General features: G+C 40.4%; 2 protein-coding genes across 2 annotated transcripts; one reads left to right on the top strand and one right to left on the bottom strand.

The window, feature by feature from the left end:
- The first annotated feature begins 380 nt into the window (after positions 1 to 380).
- On the top strand, positions 381 to 2,813 carry vcpkmt (valosin containing protein lysine (K) methyltransferase). Its single transcript, XM_042501075.1, has 5 exons — positions 381 to 643; positions 1,164 to 1,277; positions 1,386 to 1,458; positions 1,623 to 1,742; positions 1,853 to 2,813. The coding sequence occupies exons 1-5, from the start codon at positions 387 to 389 to the stop codon at positions 1,955 to 1,957; spliced, it is 669 nt and encodes a 222-aa protein (XP_042357009.1). The 5' UTR covers positions 381 to 386; the 3' UTR covers positions 1,958 to 2,813.
- Positions 2,814 to 12,750: 9,937 nt separating this feature from the next.
- On the bottom strand, positions 12,751 to 15,329 carry arf6b (ADP-ribosylation factor 6b). The gene is made up of 2 exons (XM_042500873.1): positions 15,225 to 15,329; positions 12,751 to 14,979 (listed from the first exon to the last, which is right to left on the bottom strand). Exon 2 carries the CDS (start codon positions 14,341 to 14,343, stop codon positions 13,816 to 13,818), a length of 528 nt encoding a protein of 175 aa, XP_042356807.1. The 5' UTR covers positions 14,344 to 14,979; positions 15,225 to 15,329; the 3' UTR covers positions 12,751 to 13,815.
- Positions 15,330 to 20,035: the final 4,706 nt, after the last annotated feature.

The following is a 20,035-nucleotide window of genomic DNA, read 5'->3' as shown; positions in this document are numbered from 1 at the left end:
GGATGAATGGTTATTGTATAAGCCTTTTATGCTGGTGTTTGGGGTTTGAAATCAGCCGTGATCTATGCGTCGTCAAAAAAAGAAGTACAGACTTTGAATAATTATCGATTTCGTCCCTGATGTATACAATTTGAGAATGGACACTGTGTACATTAAGTTTTGCAGAATATCTATATGAGCCAGTTCATATTATCAGAAAAAAGTTGTAATATTACATAATTAAAACTGCATTTCGCTTATAATTTGTTCCTGTGCAAAAATGAAGTCTTCTACCTAATGTGTAATATCTGTTCATCCAGCGCACGAGCCCTGCTTTGTAAAGGATACGCTTTTATTTTGGAAAAAATTTCACCGGAAGTTCTCTTTTTGTCCCTGCCGCGGCCAACATGGCGGCCGACGCAGCGGAGAATGACTATTTTGTGAGAGAAATAGAGAAAAATGACGGCTGCGCGTTAAGAGTGAAGCAGTGCTACTTAGGAGACGTTGGCTGTGTCGTTTGGGACGCAGCCATCGTCCTGGCTAAATATTTAGAGACCAAACAGTTTTATGATCCGTCCTCAGGGGTGAACGTGTGGGCTGGCAGCAGAGTTGTGGAGTTGGGAGCTGGGACAGGAGCTGTGGGTCTGATGGCAGCAACACTGGGGTGAGATCACTGCTTACACTGTTGTTTACGTGTTAATACACATGTGGTTGTATCACCATAGTTTTTACAGTTTAAGGTGCTTGTACTCTCCTGATTGTGGTGTTGACAACAACCTTGATATCATTTTATTCATGAAAAAATATCTATATTTTAAACTCTTAGGGATGCTATTGTGTATACTTTATATATTTAAACATTTTTATAATGGTAGAGAAGCCACATTGCTCAGAGGAGTTCTGTGCACTGCACATCTAACCTGTTTTGAAGTGACGGATAAAATTACACACCTTTTAAGAAGTTTATTTAACCTAGGAATAATCCCATTGAGATTCAAAATACCAGAACAGGATACATCAAAAATGTATTAGTCTTTATCCATTACGCATAGTTTTTATTGCATGTAGATGTATGTATGCTTTATGTTTAGATGTTTCCTGTTTTGTTTGTGTTTAATTGTGAATATGGATGCTGTGTAAAGTCATTTCCGTAATGATCAATAAAGCATCTATCTGTCTCACAGAGCTCGAGTCACTGTGACAGACTTGGAGGATTTGCAGACCCTCCTGAGGGTGAACATTCAGGAAAACCAGGCACTTATCACCACTGGATCAGTTACTGCCAAGGTACTGAAATGGTTTGTACTTATATTTTGTCTACTGGATTTCAGTCATATTATGCAAGCTGCATGTTCAACATACTATAAGACATGTCCTAATGATGACTGTGTGGTGTCTCTTTAAAGGGGTGAAGATGTGTCTGACTTCCAGCCTCCCCCACAGTATGTCCTGATGGCCGATTGCATCTATTATGAGCAGGTAATCTACCGTAAGAGTTTTCCACAGACGCCCTGGGAGTCAAAACACAACAATAATGTCATCTTGTAGTGTTTTGAGAAATGTTGTTGTGTTTTTGGGAAATTTGTTGTGTTATGACCCTCAGATTTCAAAGTGTTACAGACCTCTTATTTATTTCCCCGCAGTCTATCGTTCCACTGGTGGAGAGCTTAAAGCTGCTCTCTGGACCAGAGACCTGCATTATTTGCTGCTATGAGCAGCGCACAGAGGGCGTCAACCCAAAAGTGGAAAGGCGTTTTTTTGAGGTGAGAGGCTAACTGTGTGTACCAGTTTTTTATACTAATAAATAGATAAATAAAAATCAAGAAGCATCACTTCTCAGGGAGTCACTGTGGTGTTTTATGTTATGTTTTAGTTGCTGCAACAAAACTTCAACTGTGAGGAGATCCCTTCAGACAAGCAAGACCCAGAGTTTAGTAGTCCGGACATCCACATCCTACACATTCGGAGGAAAGTCTGAGTTTGTGCACACTGCATTCACTGTTCCACCCTATTGCAACATGGAAATCAGATTTAAAGCCTACTGGCATGTGTATAATATTCAGTGTATCTTTATTGACACACTCTTTTTAAAAATATATTTTTTAAGTAAATGTATCACTAAACACTGTTCTGTTACAGTGACCAGAGTAAACAAAACACGACTTTAAATGTGAAACCATTGTGATATTTATAATACAGTATAAACCAATTTAAGATCGCATGAGCAGTGTCACTGGTCTGTGTAATTTTAGGCTTGCAAAGGTAGATGGCAGACACCTGCATGCACAGACATGACAGGCTCTGCTTATCTTTCTTTTTTTTTAATGAGTTGTTTAAGCTGAAGGGGGTCATGAATAGACCAGTAGAGGACTGTACCATTATTTGTGATGTTCATATGGATGTTTGAGCTTTTGTTCTGCACGTTTGATCGTTTTTTTAAAAATGCAAAACACTGAAAATCCAGAGTTTACTGCTCAGTAAATTACAGGAAACTACAAACATGAGACATGGTGTATTTTGCTCTTGAGCACTGCACTTTTCTCTCTGTGCATAATTAAACACACATTGCTGTGTGCTGTGTTTATGATAGCACACACTGTCACATGTGAGATTGAAATTGTTAACCCTCCCCCAGAAATGAGAAGCCACTAATAGCCATTAATTGCTGCCAGAGTGGTTTTCATCGTTCACTTCTCATTTTGAACGTTGCATGTAAATTCAGTTGTTGCCCATTTGGAGCACTAGGGGGCAGTAGTTGCCTAAAGCCCCCCAAAAGTATTTTAACTGTGTAAATGTTTAGTCTGTGTAATAAAACTGTAACTAGATTATCCATATTAAGAGCCAAGATGATTTTTAGATCTAAATATTATTCCAAGGTCTTAAAACAATGTTGTTTCTACTTTATTAGAACTCACAACATAGAGAGAAGTGAGGAAATAATTCATGACGAAAATTCCTCAATCCATATGTTTAGCCTACATAGCTTTTTTTTCTTAAACTGAGGCCATCATAGTGCATTCCCGCTCTCCTGGAAGCTTTTGTCCTCCATGCGAGGGGAATTCCACCCCAAGCCCCAGATTAGCTGGAAGATTATGGCTCTTTTTCAAGCATAAACCATGAAGTACGCCCCATACTCCCACAGGCATGCAGGGGCCCCTCACAGCCTTTCATGCTGCTCTCTGTTTACACAGTGAGGCTGTAGTGTAATGAGCAGGGTGGCCTCTGACGCTCAGACCAAATAAAATGTTAATGCTGAAGTTGATGGGGTGGGGTTAACACTGAAGGTCCTATTAAATACTGAAACTGCTTAATAGCTGAGTGCAATTGGAGCCAGCTTTGATTAATAAGATGCTCCTCGTGCTTATCCTTATATCTCCATGTATGGATGTTCAAAGCTAACCTGCTTGCCAGAAATCAGCAGAAGAAACAGCAGAAACAGCTTTACCAGACCCACAAAAATCCCTGAATTTAATAATGAGACTTTTTAAATTTAAACAGAAACAAGTAACTCTTCATGATCCAACATTATGCTGATGTTTTAGCTTTTTGTGTAGAGTTGATAAACACCAAATGGTCTTTATATACAACATTATCAACTTTTTGTGCATCGGAAAACACACATTTGTGCATAAATACAACTATGGATACTGACCAGGCCCAGTGCCCCCCCCCCCCCCCCCACTCAAATTTCTGTTGTTACAGCTTATTAAGTGTGAATATATTCTGGTTTATTTACTCCTCTATAACGCTCAACTGAATGTCTTGGGTTGTGGACAAAACAAGACATTTGAGGACTTGGGAAACCGGTCAACATTTTCAGCATTTGTTTTGTAATTTATTGAAAAATGAAAAAATGAAATTGAAAAATAATTGACAGATTAATAGACAATGACAATAATCATTAGTTACAGACCTAAAAATGTCACTCAGATTTACACACACTGACCAAGAGAAGATTTTACCACAAAGAGAAGCAAAGAAATTGTAAAGAGGCAAAACAACAACAGAAACACAAAATTACTATTAAGAGACACAGGATCTTAACGTGATGCAAATGACTACAAAAACATGCACAACAACAAAAGGGGAAACCACCACAGAGTCTGTGTGTCTCGCTTCTCCTATGTAGGAGACGCGTTTGGGCCTCCTGCATGTCTGTGCCCCGGGCCTGTTGTCTCATAAACTGCCCATGAAAGCAACCCTTCCTGTCCAAACTAATAGATTCCTTTGTTACAACATTACATTAACCAATATCCCAAAAGTGATTGTGAAACATTTGAAATGTGTGTATAGAGAAAGAAAGAGGTGTGGTCATGTTGAATCATAGTTTAACAATCTGCCCCCAGAGTCCCCGTTGGTCCATGACAATTCGCACAAGAGGGATGGGGTGAGATTACTGGCCTTTTTTTCGTGAGTTACAAAAATTACTACAACGGATCATTTAAGATAATCACTCCCCGTGGCCCTTCTCTGCCCTCACACTTCTGCCTGGGCCAGCTGGACTGCTACAATCTGAGTCAGCCTACTATTGAGGTCTCCTATGGCTTTGACCAGGATATGTTCAGCTAATTAATTTGACTCACAGCTGGTATTAAGTCCATGTCCCTCAGTGTGGCGGGGACAGGACCCTGAGGGGTTATTGGGGAGCTCCACTATTCTTTTTTAACATTTCATCCTCCTTCACACCCATAGTCGATGAGTGCAGTCACTTAAATCTATTTTCCAGTCTCTATGGTGTTCTCTCCTTCTCAAATGTTAACCAAAAAATAATTAAAATAATGTAGTGATAGTCTTCTTGTGGTTGGCTAATTAGGCTAGCACTACAGGGGAATACAGGGAGGCTGAGAGTAAATGAGGACAGCCACAGTGAAGCGGTGCTGTCTCTAATCTGTTATCATATACACATTACAGTTGATTCCGGTGACCGTAAAAATTTATTACTGAACATGTGGCGTACGTGCTGCATGCACCAAGACAGAATGGGGGCATTTACTGCCAACAGATGGTGCTATTAGTAGAAATAACTCTTACCTGTGTATGAAACCTGCAGTGGGAACAACACAAATAGCTGAGAAGGCCACATAGTGCACAGTTTCTTAAATATGGCATTATGACAAAAAACATTATGGCTGTTTTGTCTTTTTGCTTGTTACTGTTATCCTTGAGATTCATGCGCAATACAACCCCAGGGCAGTGTGCACTTTCTTTGCACAAAACATAGTGAAAAACATCTGCATGGGCTCTGCAATGCATGCAAATCCCCCCCCCCCCGGTTCTTCCAAAACATGAGGGAGCAGTGCAGTGCCCCTCCAAACCAGATGGGTGGAGGAGAGTCTGACTCCGTGCAGCCTGTGTATGGTGTGCAGTGCTCTGCTGCATCACAGCCAAGTGACACAGAAGATCCTTTGTGTCACCATCATCACGCTGCCTGGAGCCAAGAGACACTGTTCCAGAAAGGAAGACTCATTTTCTCGCTAACTATTAGGGAGTGGCTCAAGAATAGACACCAAACTGGGCTGATTAAAAATAGAAGAAGGCTGCATGAGTGTGTGGCTCCTCTGATCCAGCAAACTCTCCCTGTTCCCACTCACACTTAGATGAGATCACCTTTTTGCTCTTTCACAGGACAATCTGAGCCTGATGAACTTTACAGCAGGCCAGAGCTCCATGCCAAATTAGAGCATGTGATTTTTGCAGCTCTGATAATGAGATGTAACAACGCTGATAATCTGTGGGGCTCATGTTCGGTGGATTTAAAAGGGAGAGGTGGTGTGGTGCCAGTGAAGCAAAGCCCGGTGGGACAACTAGCTTATAGAAACACAATGCTGACTCAACCCCCACCCCCCTCACCCCCCTGCAGGGGAACAAGAGGAGGGCGGGGGTGCTGTTAAGACAGCTGTGCTGCAGTTGAGAGGGGACACAAATCCAGAACTGTGGGAATATTGTGCCCCTTTCTTCTTCCACTCCTGTCGGCAAAAGCAATATACACGCCAATGATTGTCTATATTGAAAATAAAAGAGTTTGACACAAAGGTTTATAACTCCTGCTGAAGGCGGTGTCAGATTTAAAACTGTGACGATAAAGTTTTTTGTGATCTAGGTTCAGCGGCATCAGTAAAAATGTAATAGTGTATCAATCCTTTGAAATACTACAGGTTCCTTGACGGCCTGTGACGGCATTCAAGTGTAATGATGTATTTGTCATCATTGGGATGTGTGGCGGCCCAGCACCGAGGGGAGAGTTGCAGAGGGGAGGGTGCAGCATGTGTGTGTGTAGCGTTTCCCTGAGTCATTACCTCTCAGTAGTCTGAATCTGGACTGTGTGTGTGTGTGAGCAGCAGCAGCAGCAGCAGCCTGACTTGACTCAGATCAGAGATTTCCTCTCTAGTCCGAACTGTGTAATCCAGACGCAGTGTCACTCTGAACACTGTCTCCTCTGTAATTAGAGCGATGGTGTCAGATATACAGATGTAGTCAGTCATGGAGTGTGACAGTGTGGTGGCAGCTGCTGAGGGAGGCTTTAGAGGTTGCTTTGTGTGGATGTTCATCATTCTGTCAGTCATTGTGTGGAGGCTGTGAGGGAATACATGTGGCTGACTCAGGTCTATGTCACTGTACACTTTGGTGTTAAAGGCCCCATTTTTTACTATAAAGCAGGTATAAGTGACAGGTATATTCAGGCAGACAGTATGAGAAAAATTTTTTTGTGACATCAGAGCATGTAAACACGATCTTGTCAAAAAACACAAGTATGAACTTTAAAATGAGCCTAATACAGGACCTTTAAAATCACTGCTTTTGTGAGTGTTAAGGAGATTAGAAGCCAAATGATAGATGCCACAGGGCAAATGTCAGTGTTCTGTATGAATAAGATCTCAAAAAACATTAATTTGATTGGATTTTGCCTCAGAAACAGATGCACTCAGATTTCTGTTCCTTGTAGCCACGGGATGCAGGAGACCTCAAGCTGCAGCACCATCTATAATCCCTACCCCCTCCCCTCTCTGTGCTGTAGCATTGCTTACATCTGAAGACAGGATGGTTAACACTCAGCTATGATCCCCTTCACTCTCTGTGTGTTACAGCTGGAAAAACACAGAGTCCAGGGACAAACTGGTTCACACTCTTACACAGCTGTGTCAAACATCCTGCAATTCCCAAGAGGAACCATGTGGACAAATTTTAGGTTTTCACATAATTGAATATAAATAGAAGCCCTGAGGCTTCAAAAATGTAATGGGACTTAGATTGGATGGTTTTTCTAAGTGGAAAAAACTACATGATTATAGACCAGTGAGACTGTATCAACAAAACCGTACGGTTTTGTGGCTCAAATTATGTTGTTAATGCTTGTATGAGCACTTTTTCTATCCATTAAAAAAACAAATTGGTTATGTCATGTGGACCTCCAACACTTCATAGTAATTTTCTGGCTCTGTGAATTTGTAATTTCACCACAGCAAGTAACCTTTAGTTTCAGATATGAATGGAATGTATTTTGGACCAATGCCCAGAGTGCACCTTGGACTTTACAGACTCATTTTCAACCTTATTTAGCTGGCCTATACCACAGCATAGCCCTTTTTAAAAACCAAAACTTTTTTTAGATTGTTTATGGGTAAAACCTGCACCAAAACACCTGCAATCAAAACAATTCCACCTACAGTATGAACAGAATAGAGTGCATCTATGTAGAGGCAAACAGGGTTTGCGTGTAGCGTGGCGTTCAAAAGCGTTAACTTCAGCAGGAAACCTGAAACACCTTCAGCCACTTCCGGACTTGTTTAGTGAGTTTGCTCTGCGTGAGTTCAATATTCGACAGCTCATTCGAAGAGGCTACTGAGGGTGCAGAGAATTTAACCAGAGGACGAGGACGCGGAAGTTTCACAACCAGCGAGGTTGCTTTTACTGTCCTTGAAGATAAGCAGCCACTGAACATAGCTGTGGGAGCTGTGGCTTAGAGTAGGTGTTCCCTCCTACCATTTTGCAGATAAATAGACCGCTTTAATAACGGTGTTCACCAGTGTGCACAAGAATATCCATGTCTGCAGGCATCACAAATCCTGCAGTGATTATCCAGCTGGGTGTGGCTGTTGAAATGAAGGCCAACATTAAGCCAGAGATAACTATATTCACAACCCACAGTCAGAAGAGGGTATTACATTTGTGCTACCTGTGCAAATGTAACCCTGCAGCTAGGGTTAAGAGGAAGTGAAGACAAGCGAGGAAGACAAACCACACCCCTTAAAAACCACCAACATAATTCAGGCTAGGCACGTCAGGCGTGCAGCTGTAATACCACTCACCACAGTTATTCCTGAGCTGCTTTAAATCTTTGTCGAGTTGACTAATGAAAGGCAAGCTGTCATTGCGACAAAGGGTAAAAAAGGTGGGTTCCAATATTGCCGAACTTTGCTTGCAGAGAGTGGTGGGGGGTTTTCTCTCGGTTTTCCTCCCACTCTTCCTCTTTCTAAGTAGAATTGAGGAACTGAGTGGAAACTTGCAACGCAGTCAGCCACCTATGTGATACCAAAAACACCAGGCTGCACTGGCAGAGATCCCATCAGGTCGTTGTCATGGGAACAACCCCAACAAACAGGCGTTCTGGCCGCCTAAGACAAATCTGTCATACACATTCTTGAGCAAACCAGTGGAAGTGTTTTAGTCATTTGCCTGTTTTAGTTTGTGAATTATGACACTAGTGAGCTGTGAATCTGAAATGAGCTGTTACTTTGTGAGCTGCTAAATGCAGTGGCGCCCACAGGATTTTTATAGGGGTGGCAGGATGGGGCCTCTTTGGGTGGCACACCAAAACCAAAAGCTAGAACTGAATTTCAGGAATTTGCCTATGCTGAGTATACAGGTTGTCTTAAAATGATGTCAGTATGGAGAGTTAAGGGATTTCAGCCTGTTTGGTTGTTTATTTTACATTTAATATTACTAATTTAGGGTGTCTGGTGGTTCACCTAGTAGAGTGGGTGCCCCAGATACAAAACTATGTCCTTGCTGCAGTGGCCGTGAGTTCGATTCCAACCTTGGCCCTTTGTGGCATTTCATCACTTCTCTCCGTCTTTCATACTACAATTGTCCAGTCAATTAAAGGGACAGGACACTCACAGAACTCATTTTCATTCAGATATATTTAGATGAGCGATCAAGCGACCCCCTTGAAAATTACCATGCCAGTTGTTCCCTTGCCAAAATCTAGCCTTACTTTGAAGGGTCTTTTAGCCCCTTTCCCAACAAACTAGGTTGTGCTAGAGAACCCCTATTTCATGCTGCATTTGCATTTTGACACAGGACCAAACGAAAACAACCTGATGCCGCTCCAGTGTGTGACTTAAGACAGTATGCCGGTATCATGGAATCAAAAGGGGTGTGACGGGCATGTTTAACGCAACAGCATCTGCTTCTAGTTGACATATGACATACACATCAGCAGCACTCTCGTAACAATAACGATGGCATAACATGGCAATAACAATAATTTACAGTCCCTGTTGCAGACTGAGTCCCAATGTTCAAAAGATTCCACAATCTTCACACTTGTTCAGATGAGACGCCCTCCAAGTATTTTCTCCAGGAGTGGCCTGGCCCCCTGGCCCCCCTTTGGAGGCACCACTGGCGAAATAAACACGTTGCTGTGGTGACCACGATTAACCCAACCTTTGCGAAACCTGACCAGTCTAAGACTTCATGAGCAAGAAAAATGAGACAATTACATAAAGCACCTATTACCGAGCTTCCCTCTGTGACCTTTCCTCTCAGGAAGTGCAAGGAATTCCAGCCGAGCACAGAGGGAGTTGACAGGAGGGCCAGGAGGTCTCATCTTTACAGCGGAGAGGTCATAAAGCATTGCTTACAGTCTCTGTCCTTGCCCCAGGGGCTCCAGTGTTACCAATAAAGCTGTGAGGATCATATGGTTGTAATGAAGTGGTGGGAACCAAAGTGGCCATTACAGCCCAATTAAACTGCCATCAGCATCTAACAGAAGCACTGGACCAAGCCCTTACTGAAAGCAAGTATTTACAGACATCCTCAGAAGCTTGGGTACTTTCTCAACTTGCAGTGTTTGTGGCTGATCATCTCAAATACACACCCTTCTTTTCCAACGGAGCATTTAAATCACGACTGCTAAAGGTGTGTGGGCTGTGCGAAACATCCTCTGTGGCAGCATATCTGTCTGTGTCACCTGACCTGTCTGACGGAAACCTCTGTGGTGCTAATGCAAACATCCTGAGGCCTCTCTACAGCAACTTGCTCAGCACCAGATTTTCCACAGTGAACGTCACCATGATTGTACAGCCAAGCGCTTATGGATGCAGACACATGTATGTCTGAGAATACAGTGTCCAGCTGTCAGTGAATGCTGCCAATTATGTGAAGACTTGAGAGACAAAGTGTGCATCCCATTCTTGCAAATGTAAAAACATGCTAACTGTGCTTTTTGAGCAGCTTCAATAGTGCCAGTTTTCTGTGGATATGCAAAACACTGGAAACAGTGTCCTTCAGTATGCTGAGTGGAAAAATCCTTAAAAATCTGCAGAACAATACTTACTAATCTTCTGCAGCCCTAAACACAGCAGTCAGACCATTTGTCACCATTAATCCCGTCTTTGTCAGGAGTGAAAACACACTTGATAATCAGCTTTAATGGAAACTAAAACATTTTTTCATAATGTCTCAGAGGTGTGTGTTGTAACTAATAAACAGTTGAACTGACAAACTCAACTGTTAACAGAACTGGTCTCTCTGCCTGAATTTAAAGCCCTCATAAGTACAGGGGTTAATGAATCTGTTGTGCATAAGTGTTTTTAATATTTCTACATGTTACTGTATATCTTTTATGTTTTTTATTGTGGTTATTGTTGTTTGTAACTTATTTGTGTGCTGCTGTCTTGGCCAGGTCTCCCTAGAAAAAGACATTGTTGATCTCAAATGGTTAAATATGGATTAAATAAAAATAAAAATAGGAATATTTCACTAAGTTACCTCAAGATAACAGTTCAACAGCAATATGAATTAAATGAGGTCAATATTTTAGCAGAGTTTAAAAAGGGGGAACAACAGAGACACCAAAGGATGTGGGCCTCATCTTTCACGCATGTTAGATACCAGGGGCAACGTGCTGGGACTGATTACCCAGGGCCATAAGATTTATTTAGCCAATTAAAATTGGCTACATAAATCTGTTCAAAGACTGAACTTTGTTTAAAAAAGTAGTGGAAGATCTCAGTAGCCCCTCCGACCCCTTAAAGGCGCAAAATGGTTTAGTCCACCCCTGCCCTAGGATTTGTCTTTAAAGCAGCTAAAGCCATGCGAGTGATTACTTGTGGTGCTGCAGCGCACTGTCGTGATTCCTCAAGAACGGGAACTTAAGTTTCCAAAGACAGAAAAGAGTGGAAAGGGAAGGAAAGCAAACTGACTTTGAAAAAATGAAATTCAAAAAGGTGCATGACAGAGACATGGATCAAGTGAGGAGAGGCTGGGGGCCCACAGAGACTGCTTATGCATGGGGCCTAGAATTTGGTGCTAAGTGATCACACTCACTTTTGAGAGATTATATTACTACACAGATTATTATTTTAATATAATAATTAATATAAATCACACTCAAATATATCTCTGACATGCTTGTTGCATGTGAACCTTCTAGGACCCTCACTGAAAACTGGCACCGGCCTACTGACCGTCCCAAGAGTGAGAACAAAACATGGCAAAGCAGTTTTGTTACCATGCAGCACAAACATAGAAAAACCTCCCAGATGACAAACACAGACTCTGACCTCTTTTAAGTCAAAGCTAAAAAAAACTTTACTCTTTTACACTACCTACTCCACCTGGTAATAACTGCAAACTTATTCTAAAACTTGATTTTAAATCATTTTAAGTAGTCTTTTTATCTTTGCACTTTTTGTCTACATTTTTGCTATTTTCAGTGATTTTATTTAAATACTTGTTTAAAGCTCAGTGATTAATTTTACCTTCAATATCTTATCTTTTCACTCTTTTATTTTAAGTCTCTTTCTTTGTGTTGTATTTTATTGCTCTGTAAAGGACTTTGAATTGCCCTGTTGTATGAAATGTGCTACACAAATAAAGCTGCCTTTGCCATTATGCTCATGATCACGTGCAAAGAGTACAGCACATGGCAAAGTGGATCCTTTTGAAAAGTGCATTGAATAGTTTTATTAGCAAAGGATATCTCCTCACAGCTTGCATTTTATCCTACATACATTCCCTTTTCATTTCTCAACTCCAACCCCGCATTAGTCAGCTTCAACAGACGTCTTTTTCACTGAGTAAAAACAACCAAGACTTGCTTTTTGATGCCAGTCTCTACCAAAAGCGAGTCAGGAAGTTACAGCTGACAGCTCAGCATCAGCTCCACTGTGGCTCACAACCAACATGCAACATTCAAAAAGAATTCACAATTCAGCTGTATATCTCCGCTGCCCCTCTGACTCTCATGCAAACTATCATGTGGCTCTCTTGTTGTTCCAAAAAGACCAGCAGTTGGACTTCCTGTTTTGTACATTTTCTCCATTTACTGGCAAGGGAACTGAGACCAGCAACGTGGTCTGAGGGTGGACCTAAACCCTTTATGAAGAATCTGCCCAACAGCACTAAAACCCAAGAGAATTTTAACGACGCAGACTTTGAAGTTATTTTTAAATCCATATGTTGAGCTACTCACAAATAAACAAATCACACATCATCTAATCACGCTAACTTCCTTTAATCCGTGAAAAAACAAACAGACATAACAGATTTAAAATCACTTTTTTAATAAGACATTACAATGACATTGTTCTGTACATGGTTCCCCCAGTCAAAACAAGAGCTGCACCACAGGGTGTCTTCAACGTTCCCCCAGTAAACAGCTCCCTCTGACTGCACGACAGATGGACTCTGATGTAGGGTTACTGTACTTTCGTACTCATGCTACAGATATAGGCTATCATATAATGTCCCAATACTGAGACTAATCAACTGTGGTATCAGATTGAGAGAGCTCAGAGCTGAATGACATTCCTTTGGAAAGATTGAGTCAACTGACTACGTGTTACCCCCCCAAAAAATTAAAAAAAAAATGCATCCCGACAAGCATGTTTAAAGAGTTACTGGAGGCCTATTTGTTGAATATTTAGCACAATTAGGTATCAAGACGTGACACAAAAGGTCAATCAGTAAACTATATAGCCCACATAAAGGGATTGGGAGGGGTAACAAAACATGTCTGAAGTAATTTTGTCTCTCTGATGTCACAGACTGGTGACAATGAAATGTAAGCAATGGTGAGACTTCACTTTTTTTTCACTCCCTTCAATACCATTGAGAAGAAATACTTTTCATCACAGCACGGTGTTAGAACAAATGTCAAAGTCCTTCAAGTATGCTACATGACATTAAAGATCTCACCCTTAGAAGGAAAAAATGAAAGATCCAAGTTCAATGCAACAGAGACTGAAGAACATTTAAACAAAGTTTTAGTCCGAGAATGAAGACAAAATCTTCAGCTTCATTAGAAAAATCATACAAAACAGGGAAAAGAACAGGCAAAGGCGGTGATCTCTGTGGCTTTTAAGATTAGGCCCAATTCAATATTCATCAAGCAAGCCCCAAGATAATGAATGTGATATAGGCCTGCTACAGAGTACAAGCAAACTTTGAAGCCAGCAAACCCAGTTAAAGATAAATTAGTCATGGGGTAAACGTAGTATTAAAAATAAATGGGAGATAATCAACTTTTTCTTAACCATACTCATTTTGAGAAGTTATTTGTTACTTGCAACGTTATTATAGTTTTGACCTAAAACAGTCAGCACTCAATCATTAAGATTTGTAATTTGAGGTTAGCCATGTCAAGCCCTCATACAGTCCATCACCTGTGGTCGCACAGGAGGGCTGAACATACCAATTCCTATCTCTGATGCGGGTCAAGCCGAGCTTCTCCTGGATTTCATGTGGCTTCATGGCGTCCGGAAGGTCTTGCTTATTGGCGAATATCAAGATGATGGCATCCCTCATCTCCCGGTCATTAATGATGCGGTGGAGTTCCTGCCTTGCCTCGTCGATGCGATCCCTGTCCGCGCAATCCACCACGAAAATTAACCCCTGGGTGCCCGTGTAGTAGTGTCGCCACAGGGGGCGAATCTTATCTTGGCCCCCAACATCCCAGACGTTGAACTTGACATTTTTGTAGGTGACAGTCTCCACATTGAAGCCGACTGTGGGGATTGTGGTGACAGACTGTCCGAGTTTCAGTTTGTAAAGGATAGTTGTCTTTCCAGCAGCATCGAGTCCGAGCATTAATATTCTCATCTCCTTGTTGCCAAATATTTTAGACAGCATTTTCCCCATTTTGAACTCTTGTGCATAAATACTTTATTCCTAACGAGAAAAATGTCTGATACCGTGCTGATGGGTTATTCACTTTGACTATAGCTTCAGTTTACTTGTGAAAACATGACTCGGTGAGGAAGGGGTGGGGGGGGAAAAGTCAAAAATGAACACTCATCTCAAAACCTAACGAACAGTACTTAAAGGCGTTTGACTTTTGAGTGTGTGCGTCCAGTGAAGTGCTGGGACATTTATGTTCAGAGTATCACACTGTCTGCAGGGCCTGCACACAACATGGCACGGTGAGGCTAAGAACTTGGCAGCAGCTGTTGCGGGACGTTCATTCCGCTGCCCAAATCAACATAAAGCTGCGTGACAGAGACAGACGGTCAAAAACAGCAGACGGCAGACACAGTGTGTGTATAAGGCCCCCAAAAAGCCGCGGTGCTTGTGAATTCCTCCTGGTGTTTGTGTCTAGCGGTCCTCCTCATCGGGTGCGCCCTTGTTCTCTTCACCGCTACCGGAGCAGCTTTCTGCGGCTAGTCCATCAAGCGTCGCGCCGGGTACCGGTTCACTGGTAGGGACGTCTTCGAGAAAACTCCCCTCGGTGACTCAGCAACACATGTGTCCTCTCATGAAAGTCCACTTCTTATCCCCCTGAAGAGAGATTTAGAGGGAGGGTCAGACAAATTAGCAAGCTACCGCTCATGGCTGCTAAAAAGAGCTAGCAAGCTAACATTAGCTAGCTTGTTGCCTAGCAAGCTAGCATTACGCTAAGTAGATAACGGTAGTTAGCGGTTGCAAACTACTCATTTCTGGTTATAAAATACGCGCGACAGTGACAAAATGTTTACCTCGCATCTTTCTAAGTTAAACACTTAATTGAAATATAAGCAGTTTACCTCCTATCTCCCCCTCCTGTCTCGATAAGTAGACCCAGCTCTTCTTTCTCCTTTAAGTCGAGGTGGTCGCAGTGCTGCTACACCGGAAAGGTGTGGAGCTGCATTAACCGCCACTTCCTCCCGTCTACTTCATTCAACTGCTGCTGCCGAGGGCATCCACGATTCACAGCATAAACAATGACATACCCAAACTGACATTAAATACAATGTTACGTTATTTATTTTTACACAGTGTTTTTAGTTTTTAGTTGACGCAATACATAAGAACAATTAGTAACGTTAGAATACGACGTTTATCTAAACTGTACCCACATACGACACAAGTACGTTCATTTTAGGTATCTTTGTAAGTACTGCGTTAAATATAAAAACGTTTATTTTCATAATGATGGAAATATAGGGCACGGATAATATTTGCAGTATCAAATGTTTTCATTTGAATAGTCTAGTCTACTATGTCTGCGCATGCAAAGGGTGACAGCACACCCTTGTGGCAGTCATAGGCTACCTAAAGTCAGTCCCATGTGCCAATCATTTTGTGCTTTTCTTTTTGTCTGTTTTGTACGGAAGCGTATTGCTGCCACGCCAGAATTGACAAAAATATTTTTTAAAAATAAAAATGAGAATCTTGTTATAACAACATGTTTTCACGTTATAACAATAATTGTTAGAATAAGAAAGTATCTTGAAAAAATCTTGTTAGAACATGAAAATATCTTGAAACAACCCCCAAGTTATATTAAAATTACAATCTAGGTGAAATTTCAAACTCATATTCAACAAACTATTTCCCTGCAAGTTTTGCTGCTGCCAGCATACATTCAAATGGATTATAGATATGCATTTAGTGTCTGCACTTTGCTATCTAATGAATAGCATTCCTTTACAGGGCCTAATTTGTGTTGTTTTTTTTGTGTGTCACAGTGTGTCTCAGGTGCGCTCTCTTACTGATTGACGATGTCATTGATTACCACCAGGTGATGTATGTGTATGAAAAGTTGTTATACTGCTTTGAAAAGGATCAAGTGTGGTCAAAATGGCATTGATGCAGTAAATACACGCAGCTTTATGTAATGCCATCCTCTCTTAAAAATCTAGGATATTTTATGTCATAATTTATAGCCATTAATATGATCAGTTTTTGTAACTTTAGAGTTTGATTCCAACTGATAAGTTCTTAATAAACATGGCATGAATGAGGATTGAGAGAAACATTAAGTAAACAAACAAAGCTAGTTTCTTGCTTTGACACAAGTGAGAGAGCTGTGAGGGGGTGGGGGGGGTTGAGAACTGTGTTTCCCAACTGGTCCGGCCATAGGGTCCAGGTTTCTCCTTCGTCATTAGTTTAGTTCATTAGTTCAAGGTCTACACATCAGATAAATTACCACATATTCCATTTTATTGCACAAATTTAACATGTTCACAAGTCCTTTGTGGTTCATTCAGAATGGACCAACAACCCACCTTTGGGCTGAAACACACCAGTTGGAAACCACTGGTCAAGAACATGTGCATCTGTCCCACTCCCTCTACAATAAAAAAATACAAGAGATTAGCAGACTCTATTATTTTTGACAAAATTGTAGATATTTGCAAATTAAACGCATGCATACAAAGCACAAATTTGGCCTTAAACTTAACCAGAATGCTGAAAATTAAGTGTTTCATGCACACAATTGTCTGTCTTGAGGACCCCCAAACACTCATTTTCATATGTAGAATATAGAATAGAATATATCTCTATTGTCATTGCACAAGTACAACGAAATTGAAATGCAATCCGCACAGTGCAAGAGGATGTCATAAAATTACAAAAGGGTAAAAAGACTATGAAATAGATAATTAAACAAAAAAAACCTATTACGAAATAAATAATTAAAGAGACACATTACACACAGAGACATTCACATTCTGCAGGTATTGCACGATCCATATCAGTGTTTAAATTTTGCACTGTTTAGTGCAGTGTTCTTGAACCTGTTTGTCCCTGCTTTCCATATCCTGTAGCGCCTGTATGTGTTCCCCTAATTGTTGAAACAAAAACTACGTCCTTGGTTAAATGTTCGATCATCTATAATTAGCATTTTAATTTCTAACCTGTTTTGGTCAAACCAGCTCTAACGGCATCAGCCGGTGGTTATAAGGATGAGTTTCATTTTAACAAAATGTAGAGTAAGTAGCTTACATGCCTATCTTCAAATGCATTGCAATGCAATGCATTTATCTATTTAACTGATGTAACATATATTTTATGTGTAAATTATCTTATCTACTTAACTTCAGTGTATTTCTCTCACTTTCCCACACAACTAAGATACAGATGTCAAAAATGCAACAAATAAGAGTTGCAGTCTGGGGTGAATGTTTTTTGGAGAGAGGTATAAATTTTATTGTCATCCATCTGTATATAATGCAGTGCATAGAGGAACAAAACTGTGTTTCTCCTGATCCCCATGAATGATGCAACCTTCAATGGGAGTAAAGCTGACATTCGGTCAAAACAAGATACAGGCTTTTTGAAAACATACAAAACAAGGTTCAAATGTGATGCAATACGCAGGGAAACTGCAAAAGACAGCCTTGTAAAGATATTTAAAAGTCTAAATATAAATAAGAGTATATAGATTAAGTGTAAAGTGGAGGTGCAGTGGCAGTTAGTGGGTCCTTGAGGATATGTATACAGCATGTATATGTACTGAGGGGCAAGTAGTCAGACAGGCTATAGTGGCCTATAAAGCCTGTGTGTGTGTTATTATGTTTGTGTGTGTGCATGCGTATGTGTGTATGACTCATTTCCAATGATTTTATTGTGTTACGGATGTTTTCAAATACATGTTGATTTTTTTTCAAGTTAAACAAAAGCATCAAATACAACCTTACAAATATGCATCGATCACCTGGGGGCAAACTGCAATCAGTGACATCATTAGCGTGTTGGCTTATTTCACAGCATTTTTTTTTGACCTGTCAAACAGGAAAAGCACAAGTTATCCTGTTATCCAGGTTACTGTTGACTTGATGACTCTGCTCTGTTTAATCTGTACACAAGCACACAGTTTGGAGGACACATTTATTTAGGCAAAAACATTCATTATACTGTTTTCTTGTTCAATACATATTTCCTGTTTAGCTATGACTGCAGGCACATTTTTTTTAGCCTTTACTGTTAAAATGGCCTTTTCAAAGTTGAGAGATTGAGACATTTTTTAACACAGGAGCTTTTATTTTACACCTGCTGGTTTCAAAATGTTGATGGATGTTGATGTTTGTTTATTTTTTCAACCCCTTTCAAATGTTTGATCGTTTTTTGGATAAACTCAGGTGCACTATCTTACTGATTGATGATGTCACTGATTACCACCAGGTGATGTATGTGTGTAAAGTTGTTATACTGCTTTGAAAAGCATCAAGTGTGGTCAAAATGGCATTGATGCAGTAAATCCACTTTGAGCTTCACGTGAGGCCATCCTCTCTTAAAAATATAGGATATTTTATGCCATAATTCGTAGCCATTAATATGATCAGTTGTTGTGACTTTAGAGTTTGATTCCAACTGAAAAGTTCTAAATAAACTTTGGCATAAATGAGGATTGAGATAAAAAAAAAAATAAGCAAAAAAACAAAGCTACTTGCTTTGGCACAAAAGAGTTGTTTCAAAGTAAGAATGTTCTGTGAACTTGTTTTCATTATGAGATCTTTTCCACAGCAGAAATTTTCTAGCTACTCAAGTGAGACACCGGGGCTTCCTTTAAGTGGAATACAGGTGTCATTAATGTTACTGAGTACACCTGTGCTTTTCTTACTACGACTGCTGTGCATGCTGGCTCACTTGATGGAATTTAGCTGTTGCTAATGAAATTTGTTTCACCTGTGCCTTCCTTGTTAATGACAAGCGTCTGCTGTGAAAAAGGCCTATAGTGAAGCGCAGGAAAAACAACCTTAAGATTTCACTCTATATTTACTTTACATCAGACTCCTCTACACTGTTGAATCTCATAATCAGTGTTATTGAATCAACTCATTTTATATCTTTAACTAAATGTAATTAAAACATTTCAGTTCCACATTAGGCCTTATTAAATTATCTATTCATGTTGTTCAGAATTAAAAGTCATGAAACTGATTAGAAACATTGCAGACTTTCCAGCATACATTGTACTGGACTGATATTTATTTAAATTTAAAGAAAAGAAATAATGGAGGCTGTTATCTGTCTATTTGTGAATGTGTCTTAGACATATTTCATAGTCCCTGTGCCTCACTTCCTTAATTTCCTGTCATCTCTAAAGTCATAATAACAAATAAATTAATGTAAAACAATTCAAACCATGGGGAAAATGCATGTTAATCACTCCTCTCACTCTTTTTTACATTTACCATTTATATTATATCTCTCTGACAGCTGGGATTGGCTCCAGCCCCCCCGCGACCCTTACGAGGACAAGCGGTTACAGAAAATGACTGACTGATTATATCTCTCTTACATCAGTCAGCTGGATCAGTTACTTTGATAATAAATAAAATTAAAAAATGCACTGCAATTTGTTGTCTATAGCTGAATTTTCACTACTCTTTCATTTTTACATTTTACTAAAATATACTTGATATTGGTGGATTAGTTTACTCTGTCTTTACAGCTGGCTCCACTTTTATACTTGGCACTGTTTGCATAGAGTCTAGACAACCATGTCTACGCGATACACACAGTTGCGAGAATCTTCTACTGACCTGCCATATACAGTATATTTTTTTGCATATTTGTTCACCTCCAAACACGTATGTTGACCAACTAGAAGTTAGTGCAGTGACAT

The sequence above is a fragment of the Plectropomus leopardus genome, chromosome 14 (assembly GCF_008729295.1).
Source record: "Plectropomus leopardus isolate mb chromosome 14, YSFRI_Pleo_2.0, whole genome shotgun sequence".
In the NCBI taxonomy this organism is placed as follows: Eukaryota; Metazoa; Chordata; class Actinopteri; order Perciformes; family Serranidae; genus Plectropomus; species Plectropomus leopardus.
This window is presented reverse-complemented; position numbering and strand designations above follow the sequence as displayed.